Source organism: Archocentrus centrarchus, chromosome 20, assembly GCF_007364275.1.
Source record: "Archocentrus centrarchus isolate MPI-CPG fArcCen1 chromosome 20, fArcCen1, whole genome shotgun sequence".
NCBI classification, from domain to species: Eukaryota; Metazoa; Chordata; class Actinopteri; order Cichliformes; family Cichlidae; genus Archocentrus; species Archocentrus centrarchus.
This window is the reverse complement of record NC_044365.1, coordinates 16,154,873-16,168,165: the sequence shown is the minus strand read 5'-3', so window position 1 is coordinate 16,168,165 and position 13,293 is coordinate 16,154,873. Positions and strand designations below refer to the sequence as shown.

The following is a 13,293-nucleotide window of genomic DNA, read 5'->3' as shown; positions in this document are numbered from 1 at the left end:
TTACAGAAGAAAATGGGAATATGGAAGAAACTGTTTCAGTTTCTTCAAATAAAGATAAGTTTAATATAAAAGGCAGATATAAGTATGAGTAATTGTGCGGTTCTCTCAAAGGGGCTCAAAATACTTCAATACAGTTAAGTAGTACACAAAGTGCCTAATTACTGCAGCATTAGGTCGTACACTCCCCTCTAGTGTCTAACTTGAGCAGTGCAGACGAGGCCATAAATACTCTGCAACGTGATTAATCTCTGCGATAAAAGGTAGAAACAAATAATCACACGACACTTTGTAAGTTTCTGATTTTCTTTCTTTTTTGTGGAAATATGTTACAGTTATATTACAGGTATTTAAATGCCCAGAGGGAGAACAAAAACTGTTTGGAGACACCAGAAACTAACACTAAGAAGACGACAGGAACTTAACCAAGAGACAAGCTGGTGCCCGACGCGTAACCTCTACGTTAGGAGACGTCCAATAAATACTGCAACTGTTGTTAACGCATTTTATTTAAAAGAAAACAGAACAAGAAGACAAGGAAAACAGGTGTGCTCTCCTTCTTTGAGTCCTTTGTAGTATTTAGCAGCATGTGTAGCTTCCAGAAACCAAAAAAACTTGTGGAAAAGCAGCGCACGGGGGCTGCAGTCAACCAGAGGTTTAAACACAAGAAAAAAAAGAAAGTGGGATTAAGTGGTGAACACAAGAATACACAAATGATGAGCAGCAGGTGGAGGTTTTCCCCATCCACCTGCCTCAGAATTCACCATTTCACCAAATCACCCCCCCCCCCCCCCCCCCCCCTTAGCTTCAACATCTTTAAACATTCAACAGATATAATCAAAACTCGGCTGGTGGTTTTAATCATTTTATTCCTTTCGAATAAGAGCTTTTATTTCTGGTGGTTTACAAAATCTACTTTTCTTTTTTTTTTTTTAACCAGTGTGAAAACATTCTGGTTGAATGCAGACATTTCCCTACTTTGCAGCGGCTTCCGTTGCTTTCAAAGTAACTTATAAAATATATCATAAAACGTCTTCTTAAATGGAAACCGATAAGTCCACGTACAAAAACTTCTCTCTTATATATAAATTACACCAGTCTCTGATGAAGGTGGTGGTGATGATGTCTCCATTCCTGCTAGTAAGGTTCATCTCCAAACAAAACCCTCATACATACACATTCACATGCGCTCACACACACACACACACACACACGCACACAGACAGACACACACGCTGAGAGGTGTGTGACTGTGGTCAGCACGCCCGACTTAGCTACACAACATGCTCTACATATTACCCATAGTAGAGAAGAAAACAAAACAAAACCAAAAAAAGCCTCTATCCCCACTGAAATGTAATCTGCACATACAGTAACGCTACATCTCCTCTTTCGTCTTCTCTTCTCTGTATGCACAACCACAAGCATGGTGCAGTTTCGGGCGTTTGGACGAAGGGTGCCTCCTCAGCTTCGGCTGGTGACCCTCGCTGCTGCCTGTCACTGTAGCTGCCTTTGTTCTGGCTCCGCCGCTGCACCGAGTAATGGGTGACGACGCCCAGCAGGGCAGGGCAGGGCGGGGTGGTGGCGGGGGAATGTGCGTGACGACTGAGCGCAGGAGGGCGCCGGACCTCAACAGTCAAACCGCATCTCCAGGGAATCGTCGTAGCCCCGGTTGTCATGCCCCGCCCCAGACAGGAAGGCAGCCGTGACGGGCGCCCCCGTGGCTGTGGTGACGTTGAGGAGGGTGTTGCCCGGGGAGCTTGTGGCCGGGCTGCGGAGGGCCGCTGCAGTGATACTGGTGAGGTTGATGCCCAGTGTGAGGCGGGTCTGTTCCAGAGCCTTTTCTGGCACGGCGAATGCCTCCAGCTTCTTCTCACCATTGGCCATGTAGGAGTTCTGGCAGCCGCGGCAGATACAGTCCAGACAAGCCTAGGAACAACAAACCACATCAATAACCGTAATTAATAAAGAACAACAAAATAATAGATGATGGCTGAGTTATAATGTGCGCTTTTTATCATTCTATTTTTTTATATCATCGTCTATTTTTTGGACTTTATGACAAGCTTTGTTTGACTTTGGTTTTACTCTTCTGTTTCTCAAAGCACATTGAAAACTTTAAAGGTTTTATATAGAAATAAAGTTATTATTAAAAAGTGAATATTAAATTTACTTTTTAAATTCAGTTTTTTTTGGATGGGATCCCTCACACATTACCAAAACCTGCAACACAGATGTGCATCGTCCATGTTTGCACTTCAACACACTTCAAAATATTAATGTCTCTTGAGAGCATAAACTGTATATAAAATATGGATGTAGCCACTGTGATGTCACACATTGGTGGGTAAAGTCCTGTTATCGCCATCACCGAGTGAGGGACACCGAGGACACTGGACGCCTATTGGCTGATGACATAGCAGCATACCCCAGATAACCATACTGTCTGAATAATAATGACCAGTTTATAATGAATAATTTACAATACAGACCTAACTTTTTATTCAATATGACCTGAAACAAGCGACTGAGCCCATAAACTCATCAGCAAAGTGTTTACTGAGGCCACAGAGAAACTGAGCTGAGGGATGTCCCTCCTTGCACTTTAAAAGGACGCAGGTCTGAGGCACTGTGCTTTGGGCTTTGTCCATCTAGTATACAATTTACATATAGCTGAAAGCAGCTACATTCATCCACCACAAGAATAAGAGAAAACCGACAGGGGAAATCTGTTCATTGCTTTAATATGGTTCACTGTTTAACTGTGTGTTTGCAGGAACCACAGTTTCCCTCTTTGCCTCTGCTTTTTGTTCTTGCAGTTATCTAGAGTCTGCAGAGGGGTGCACAAACAAAATTAATGGGTGAGCAAGCTATGTTGAGCTTGAAGTTTTCAATGTCAGGAAAGTGTGTTGTTTTTCCTGGCCTGGAGCATGTTATGTTCAGAATTATCTGTAAACACCATGTTTTTACTGCTCATTTTATTAACAGCATACTTAAAGTGCAGTTCTGATTATTCACTGGAGGAATATTTCTTATACCTGCAACCTTTTGAGTCGTACCCGACTAACATCACTGAAAAAAAGCACAGCTGCAAAGTTAAAGCAGCATAAACTGTGCCTGGCATCGTCACCAGAAAGTCTGTTTTACACTACAGGAATTACAGCTACTACAACAAAGATTAGAAAATTGATTAGTTGCCTTTTTAGGGTATGTCTCACCAAGATTAATGCACAATTAATTTCACTCTGATGTGGCGACAAATGTAAATGATTTCCACCTCCCGTTTATTAGGGTATGGAAGGTGTTGGGGGGTTCTCACCTTGCGGTTTGAGTAGCAGGGGCAGCGCTGCCCCCTACAGGTCAACACTGAGGGGTTCTGGGTAGCTCGGCCACACTTGCAGCCCTTCTTCTCCACAGGCTTCTTGTACAGTGGCTTTGAGGGGCTGGGTGGGTGTGTGAGCGGGTGAGCGTGGGGGTGAGGGGGTACTCTATCACGGGGCTGCGTGCGGGGTTTGGGGGCACCTTGCCTGGCCTTGTTGTATGCCTTCTTGGCAGCCCCGTGGTGCTCCACTGTCTTTTTCAGAGCCTTGTTGGTGACAAGTACAGTCTTACCCACCTTAGGGGTGCTACCATTAGGCACCGGGGCTAGGTGGGGGTGAGGCGTGGCTGCAGGGAACTTAGGCTCCTGTTTGGTGGTGGCACCAGGGTTGGGGTGGTGGGGGGAACTGTTGGCACCAATGGGGGCCCTTTGTAGGAGGCTGGAAATAGGGAGGGGCTGCACCTTTTCACTGTCGCTCTCTGAGCGGGAGCGTTTACGGTGGCAGCGAAGGGGTATACGGGGGATGACTGTAGCGGGGAGAGGAGGGGGCTGCAGTGAGGGCTGCTGGTGAGGTTGGAGGGGACGGGAGCTGTTCTCTGAGGGGAGGGAGGCGATGAGGCGGGAGGAATCAGTGCCCGATGGGCAGTGAGGCCCATTGAGGGTGGACTGACGTACAGAGGGGTGGCAGTCTGGCTGGGGGTTGGGCTCAGGTGAGTGGTCAGGGTCAGAGTCTGTCTCCAGAGTCCTGAGCACCTCCTCTACACTCAACAACAGTGGCCCCCCACCGTGTTTCAGGTCATCCCCGAAACTGCTGATGTCACAGAGCCCCGCCTCTGAAGTGCCTGTGATGCTCACGCACACCGGGATCTCCTCTGAGAAGCTCTCCTGCTTTGCAACACCTCCACCGGTTTCTATGGTAATGGGCTGCAGTCTGTCTGAACTGACCAACCCGTTACAGTCATACAGTCCGTTAACACCCACGGGGCTCAGCTCTTCTGCCTTGAGCTCCTTTGCAGCCGAAGCTCCATCAGGCTGACCCACCTCAGAGGTGGACGCCGTCTGTGACAGCTTAACAGAGTCCGAAACATCCTCCCCTTCTGGCTCACTCTCCGCCAATGTGAGGCCCTCGTTGAGGATAGCCTGGAGGTCAGGCGAGTCACTGGCGGCGCTGGCTATGTGCGGGGCAAGCGGCGACTGCGTGATGTAGAGACATAGCTTTCTGTAACAGTGGACGAGCAAAGAGAGCTGCCGGTTTTCCTCAAAGCGGGAATAGTCCTTGCACCAGCTGCAGGACGGCTTCAGCTGCATCCTCTGACCCTTACAGGCTCGACAGACGTAATGCTGACATGACGAGTTGGTGGGAGCGATGGGGTCCTGCAGCAGGTTACCTGAGCATCAGAGGAGAATCAGAAAAGACAGAAAACATTAATGACTGCAGATATTGCAGGAACAGACAGAACAGATCACAGAGATGATTAACTGGTTTTCACAGAATCCAAAAAAAGGAAGCAAGATTTTTCTTTCCTGGCTCAAAATGGGCCTCTGGGATGTCACTGGGCACATAATGGTGTCCACAAGGGGGTTTCTTCATGCTATGTAACACCCTGCTTCTCGGCATTGGACATTAGTGGGCCATTAGAAAGAGATAACTGATGATTGATTGGTTCTCTCCCTTTCACACAGCTGTGCAAACACTAAAAACTGTATAACGTGAATATGCAAATAAAATTTAAACTGCTGCACATTTGCATACTACTGCAATTAACAACAACAATAATCATAATTAAAGCCGCAAGCGGCGATGAGCGGGCCCTCGCACCCGGCGCGCGTCGACCCCTGGCGCGCTCCAGCCAAGCCGCGCGTCGACCCGTGGCACGCTCCAGCCGAACCGCGCTCGGAGGTTCTCGCAGACGAGAGAGTAGCTGGCTCACCCGGCTGCTGACGGCTCAGCAGGCTAGCCGTACTTCGCGTCGATCGTCTCCCGCTTCCACTAGGTGGCGTCGGTGAGTGCCCACTAATTAATATGTCACAATGCTCTATGTAATGCCTGCAGCCATCAATGAAACTGTAATGACCATAGGATGATGAGTATCAGTGTCCTACTGATTTCCTGTTGCCACTAGGTGGCGTTATGAGTGTGAAACAAAGCTGATAGAGGGGTGTGTCCAGTCTCCCTTACCCTCCCATGAAGCCTGTGAAGTTTGAGGCACATCGGACAATGTATGTCAGAGATGTAACAATTTGGTGCACTGTGGTATATGAGTGAAATCCCACATTTAGAGGGTTGCTACGGCAACACCGTTCAATATTCTACAAAACCATGAATATCTTTTGATGGGCTACTTGTGTAGATGATCTGGAGCCATTTTGGTGTGACTGGATGAAAAGCTGTAGTAGAAGATGATTCAAATAGCAGGCCTGAAAAATGTGAGAAATGCTGCAAAAATGAAACCTTAATTAGAACATGTCAGGCTTCCTGTTGGATTTCGGCTATCGGTCCAAGAGACTTTTTTGTACGTCTTAGGATGTTACTTCAGCATGCACGATTTCAGGTACACAGACCAAGCACTGCCCTGGGGCTGATGTTTAGAACCTATCTGGGCCTGAAATGGAAAAAAAGTCCAAATTCAGAGGGTTGCTACGGCAACACCGTTCAATATTCTACAAAATCATGAATATCTTTTGATGGGCTACTTGTGTGGATGATCTGGAGCCATTTTGGTCTCACTGGGTCAAATGCCCTAGGAGGAGTTGAGGCAAAAAGGCCTGGAAAAGGCGAAAAATGCTGCAAAAATGACACTTTAAAGTGAACGTGGCTGACTTCCTGTTGTGTTTCGGCTATCGGTCCAAGAGACTTTTTTGTAGATGTTAGCATTTTACATCAGCAGGCACATTTTCAGGTACATAGAGAAAGCACAGCCCAGGGGCTGATGTTTAGAATCTCTGTGAATTTGAAATTGAAAAAAGTCCAAATTCAGAGGGTTGCCATGGCAACACCGTTCAATATTCTACAAAACCCTGAATAACTTTTGATGGGCTACTTGTGTAGATGATCTGGAGCCAATTTGGTGTCACTGGGTGAAATGCCCTAGGACAAGTTCGTTCAAATAGCAGGCGTGGAAATCGCAAAAATTGACACCTTCAATTGAAGATGGCCGACTTCCTGTAGGGTTTGGGGTATGGGTCCAAGAGACTTTTTTGTACGTCTTAGTATGTTACACGAGCATGTACATTTTCATACATGTAGAGAAAACGTAGCTCCGGGGCTACTCAAAAAACTTGCTATTTTAAGATATTCCGAGCTGCCACTAGGCGGCGCTCTAACGTTTATGGACTTTATGCATATGAGTGTGTTCAGGGCAGCATGCTTATCACACCACTGAAGTTTGAGCCAGATTGGGCAAGTTGGCTTTGAGTTACAGCCATTTTTGTGTTCATGGCGAATCATCGAACTTTGCCGTCCCATAAGGGTCACGCCCTTTTGTCAAAAACTCACAGTTTTGAAAACACAGTAAGTCCAACTTCTTAAGGCTTTCCAGGTGAAATTTGAGATGGTTCTGCTAAACCACCTTGGAGCTGGACCTCCAAGTGTAAAATATGACATTTCCTGTTCCCACTAGGTGGCGCTGCGACTGATATTAAATATTGTCATATGTATGTGTTCAGGGGGGCACCCTCATCCTACTGGAGAAGTTTGATGCACATTGGATCATGTAGGTATGAATGAGAGGCAATCAAATTTTCATGGCGAATGATCAAAGGTCAAAGGGGCATAAGGACCCCTCCCCCTTGGCAAAAACTCACCATTTTCGAGATTTAGATTCCCCTGGGGGTGTAGGTTAGACAAACCAAATATGAAGATGATAACGTCTAAAACCTCTGAGTTATTAGAGAAAGTGTGAGGGCTGCAAATCGCCAAATTTGCATAATTAATTCAAAATGGCGGACTTCCTGTTGGGTTTAGGGCATGGCTCCAAGAGGATTTTTTGTGCGCGTGGACATGATATACATGTGTATGAAGTTTCATTCATGTACGTGAAACACAGCGGTGGGGCTCCAGTTTAGGGGGCGCTAGCGAGCCATTTGGGCGCGCCCTTGCCCGAGCCCATTAAAATACTTAAATTTTCACCAGGTGTGATGCATGTGCAAAGTTTCATGAGTTTTTGAATATGATAAAGCCCCCAAAAAGCCAATTCATTTGCCTGAATAATAATAAAAATAAAAAAAATAATAATAAAAATAATAAACGAAGCAATTACAATAGGGCCTTCGCACAGTTCGTGCTCGGGCCCTAATGATACAATAGTCAGTGGTTACCATAAATTACAAGCCCAAACTGAGGTGGTTCATTGTTTTTTAAATAACCAAGCCTGTGGATATGTACCATAAGAATTACTGGTCTGCATATATTTAGAGTAATGAGTCTCTGTTACCCTCTTTAACATAAATTTGCATTTTTCTGTTATTTATGGCTGTTTGACAAAGGTTTAAAGTGTTTATTTTCCTTTGGGGGAGGGCAAAAACCTTCCAAAAAATGTATAGGCATTAAAAACCTTGAACATAAAAACAAGCATGGCAATAAAGTCCTTATCAAGCCAGCAATTATAGTCACCGTGAGATAAATTATGGCTTTATTTACAGACTACTGGTTCCTCTTTTGCGACAGCCTCCTAAACTGACATGTATTTGTAAACCTGAGCCATGCTTGGAGACTTTCCAGACTGAATGACAGCCGCGCTTTGAGAGAAACTTCCTGTTAGAGAGTGCAGCTGCAAATTGGGGGTGGGGGGTGAAGGTCCATTCATAAGAAACAACCAGCCCTACACATGCCACTCTGCCTGTCTGATAAAGCCAGCACAACTCTATATTTAATATGTCATATGGACTGCTTTAATATAGATCCATCACAGTCCTCTTGCAATCACAACACCATAAATATCACCTTTACTTAAAGAAACACAAAAATAACACATAAAACCATCCATTTACTGAGAACCTGCAAAAAGGGCTGCTACAGCTTCCTCTCTATGTTGGGAATGTATATACGCTCTCTCTGGCTGAGGGAACTGTGCTGCATTTTGTATGGATGGTGAAAACCCTGCATTAAATATACATTAAAAAGGGGAATTTTATGCACTGCCACAAAAAGGCCCCCTGTGCTTTTAATAAAGTTCAATTTTCTTCAGTGAAGCAAACAGTGTAAGCGAGCCTTCTCCTTAAATGACTCCCTCTGCTTTTCTTTTCTAGACAGAATTTTAGGTTTCTGTATCTGGGGACGAGGAGGGTGGGAGAGCAGATCAGGTGCTCAGCATCCAGCACGTGAAGGGGCTGTTATTCAACAGGATGAACCAGAAACGCCCAGATGCTGCCAAACAGCACCCAGAAGGGGGTGTGTCATGATGGGTGTAGCTGTGACTTAAGATGCGTTCATAGCGCCACGGACTTTACACAATAACCAACTATTACATTACATACTTGGAGAATACAGCGGCATTGAACGATCCAGTTGCTTAAAATTTACAAATTTGAACAGAACTTCTTTGTCATGGCAATAACCAACTGCATAAACAAACAAATACATAATTTTCTCAGTACTAAAATCACACTCGAGCTTCACACATATCATTGCAATAAACTAAGATAAATCTCCTAAATATTTTTTAACAACGTGTTAATAAGTAAATACCGTTTAAGTTCCCCATCATTTGCCTAAGTTAATCAGACAAAAAAGACAAAAAGTAGGGCATTAATGCCAAACAGAACGACATGATACAAGCTTTACATCGATTATCTGGTTTTAATGATCCACAGGCGCCAAAATCGTAAATACAATTAACATTTGATTTATTGCACAACTCTACATTTAAATAAAGTACACGTACATCAAGACCTATTCAAGTACAAGACTTCGTATATGCGACTGCTTATTTTCCACCACTGCCGATTGAGACATTTCCGACAGTAATTGAACGCGGCACCGTTTAAAGGCTCGCTCCCACAGCGAGGACAGCTGACACAGTTACCCTAAAACCTCCCCTCAATAATAAACAAATATACACGGGAATGTTATTGCACTTAAGAAAAATATAACCTCACACTTACCGCAAACCAAGCAGGACAGGGACTGGCGGAAAAACGGCAGCAGCTTGCAGAGCTCCGCAAGGGCCCGGGGGTCTCGGGGGTCGCACTGCAGCACCGACCGGCTCGCGGACACGAAGAGAGAGGTCGCATTCACCGGGTTCATCTCAGCTGCCTGGGCCCGGGGCTCCAGATGTATTAATACGTTAATAAAAACACACCAAAGTCACACAAGAGCACAAACAAACTACCCGCAGCTCCCGTTTCCCGTGAGGTAAAATTACTGTTTTTATCAAGGGAGTCCGGTGGGGGCTTTGAAGGGGGCATATAGGTGGATGTCACGGCTTCGCTTCCCGGTCCTGGTCGCTAGATAAACTCCACATGTAGAGCAAAGATCCAGGTTTACTCATCCCCCGGTCACATCCAATCCATCTTCAACGCGATGTCCCAGCAAAGAAAGCACCGCAGCCTCCGATCGGAGATTTTTTTGCATCGAAATGCCTCTTCATGCACACCGGTTCGGCTCGTTTCCTTCCCATCCGTCAGATAAATTAAGACAAAAGCATCGTGAGGTGCTCCTTCCTTCGCCAGTGGCCTTTTTAACGCTTCTCACACTCACAGCTGGCCAGCTAACTGGCTAACTAGCTAGCAGCTCCAAGATTCAACCAGGCTACTTCGTGAAAAAGTGGTCCGGTTTGCAATAGTACTCCTGTGATATCCCAATAGTCCACATGCATGCCTGTCCCGGGTTGAGCTCGTGTCACACAGTGCATCAACTACCCCACACCGGGGTGTCAGCGGCTCCTATTTCCCTCCTCGGTGCAGCCCCAGCAGGCTCGTTACGGTTGTGTTATTGTTCACAGAGATTCATGGCGGCTCGAAAACAAAACAGGCCGCCCCGGCTTCAAAAGCTCCTCCTCGGCGAGAAAAGCCGACAGCCGCGCCTCGACAGGGGGGATAACGTGCGGACGAGCAGCTGGGGGCGTCTGAAACGAAAATACTGTCAAAGCCGCCGCGGTTCTATTCGTGCGAAGCAGAATAAGCCAGCGGAAGCACCGGGCTCTGGTGACAGTGCTAGCCGTCAGAGCTGCGCCGGGAAGCCGGCTAAAAGAGCAAGGCCGCTCCCCTCTTCGCGAGATTAGCGGGAGTCTCTCGTTCTCGGTGCCCTCCTGGGTGGGAATATAGCGGAAAACGAGGAGGGTAGCAAAAATTATGTCCTTCTGCAGCTTTTTAGACCTCCAGAATATCAAAGGAGACAAAAAATGATTATTTTCCCTGTCTGTGTACTTTGCTATCGTTAGCCACGGAATAGTCCTCACACCTCCCGTCGCTTTTCCCACACATAAACAAGAGGGCGCTGTTCCCCACATCTCGCGAGAACACAGGTAGGCAGCGAGAGAGAGAGAGAGAGATGGATCTGATCTACTGAAATTATTTCTTTCACTTTTTACATCAAAAAACCTAAAAATTTAAATTAACCGTGGAGGTATTAAAAAACTATTAACCTTATTATTGCTTCTGATTTGGGAAAAAAAAATTTTTTTTCACTATATCTAAGAAGCAGTAAGAAAGTACTTATAGAGTTACACATGTAACCTCTATACCTGCTTAAGTAGATAGATAGTAGATAGATAGTAGATTACTTGTTACCTGCAGTTTTAAACTATCAAGATAGCAGTGAAAATACTCACTTTGTGGCTTCATAACTGGACTTAAATCTACTTTCATCTTTTGTATTGCCTACAATCTAACCACATGCTCAGTCTCTTTTAAATATGTATTCTAAAAAATGGTACACTAGTATATATAATGTAGGTTACATATGCATAAAACATGGGATTAAAATATCTGACAATTTCACTACAGTTGTTAGTGCTCTTATGCAATGACTTCCCATTTAGAAGTACTAGTATGCTCACTTTTACCCAACTGATGACATTTCAGTGTGACACTGGGGTCACACTCTTTTTCACCCTTTAATGGGCTTATGACCTGGCCAAAGTGTACCACTCCTTCTGCATTATTACAACTGGGATAGGCTCCCGGCTGCTACACGACCTGAACTGGATAACAGGTTTAGAAGATGGACAGATTATTTTTTCCTATGCTAAAAAACATTGATATTTAGCCTAAAATGACCACAATTATTCTGAAAGGGGACATATTGTGCTCATTTCCAGCTCCATATTTTTATTCTCTCCTAGAGTAATTTTACATGATGCCGTGTTTAAATAATCCTTATTAATTGTATACTGGGCCTTCATTGCAACCCCTCAGTCCATCCTTTTAGCTCCTTGATCTAAAACCAGTCTGGTTTTAGATCACGTCACAGCACAGACTTTTGAGAGTTTTTAATGATTTGCTTTTAGCAGTTGACTCTGGTAGATATGCAATTTTAGTGCTTTTAGACTTGTCAGCTGCCTTTGACACAGTGGACCACGAGACCTTCTATCACATCTGGATCTTGAAATTGGTATCAGAGGCACAGCTCTAACTTGGTTCAGGTCTTATCTTACCAATAAAAGTTTTTAAGTTCACTTAGGAGATTGTTTTTCTTCAGCAGCACATCTTTCTTGTGGAGTACCTCAAGGGTCCATTCTAGGTCCAGTTCTTTTTTCTCTGTATATTTTACCTCTGGGAGCTATTTTTAGGAAATATAATATTTCCTTTCACTGCTTTGCTGATGATATCCAGGTGTATATGTCCATCAGGTTGAACAGCAGTGATCCTTGGGAGCCCTTGATGAGCTGTCTCAGTGACATTAAATCCTGGATGAAAAACACCTTCTTGAATTTAAATGATAGCAAGACTGAGGTTATATATTTTGGTAAATTTGATCCTTTAAGTAACTCCTCCAGCATTCCAAGTCAGTTAGTTCCTCACTACCATGATGCAGTGGGTGTTATTTTTGATGACAGTTTTAAAGTGGTTAAAAAAAATAAGTGCTGTTACTAAAAGTAGTATTTATCAGCACTGAGTCATTGCTGAAGTAAAATCCTATCTTCCATATAAGGACCTGGAAAAAGTCATTCATGCTTTTATCACTTCACGCCTGGGCTACTGTAACTCCTTGTACTATGGCATAGATCAGTCATCGATGCGCCGCCTGCAAGTAGTCCAAAATGCGGCAGCTCATCTTTTAACTGGTACAACAAAACACAAACATATTACCCCAGTTTTATCATCCTTTCATTGGCTTCCTGTCAGTTTTACAATAAATTTTAAGATTTTATTGCTTATTTTTAAAGCTTAAAATGGACTAGCACCTTCTTATCTGTCTGAGCTGCTCCATGAACACACGCCTCTAAGGGCTCCGAGGTAGTCTAATCAACTACTCTTACAAAGGCCAAAAACTAGGCTGAAACTGAGAGGTGATCAAGCTTTTAGAGCGGCAGCATCAAGCCTTTGTAATAATCTTCCTTTCCATATTCGCTCAGCACAGTAGACTCATTTAAATCATTATTAAAGACACATCTCTTTTTCTTGGCATTTGGCTGCAGTGTAACATCCTATTAGATGATTGCTGACCTCCGATTGTGTAGTTTTCTTTTACCTTGTATATCTCTATGTGCAACACTTTGGTCAACGTTTTTTGATTTAAATGTGCTATATAAATAAATGTGACTTGACTTGACTTGACTTTATTTCAAGGCCACCCTCCCTCCCTTTTAAGCTAACTTGACCCTGATTGGCAGACCCTTGCAAAAGGCTTTGAACAGCAGATGGTGCTGCATATTATGGCTGTCTGCTCATTATGACATCATACAGATCCAAGAGTAGAAAAAAACAGTGTGATATGGAGTGTTTAGAGCAGATTGACACCTGAGATTTTGGTGCACAAGGATTGCTTGTACATACACTGACCTCATTATTTGAAACTTTGGCCATGTTTATTATGA

General features: G+C 44.4%; 1 protein-coding gene across 1 annotated transcript; it reads right to left on the bottom strand.

Moving 5' to 3' along the window:
• Positions 1 to 803: 803 nt before the first annotated feature.
• On the bottom strand, positions 804 to 10,748 carry LOC115799950 (E3 ubiquitin-protein ligase MSL2-like). The gene is made up of 3 exons (XM_030757239.1): positions 9,419 to 10,748; positions 3,317 to 4,704; positions 804 to 1,926 (listed from the first exon to the last, which is right to left on the bottom strand). The coding sequence occupies exons 1-3, from the start codon at positions 9,558 to 9,560 to the stop codon at positions 1,627 to 1,629; spliced, it is 1,830 nt and encodes a 609-aa protein (XP_030613099.1). The 5' UTR covers positions 9,561 to 10,748; the 3' UTR covers positions 804 to 1,626.
• Positions 10,749 to 13,293: the final 2,545 nt, after the last annotated feature.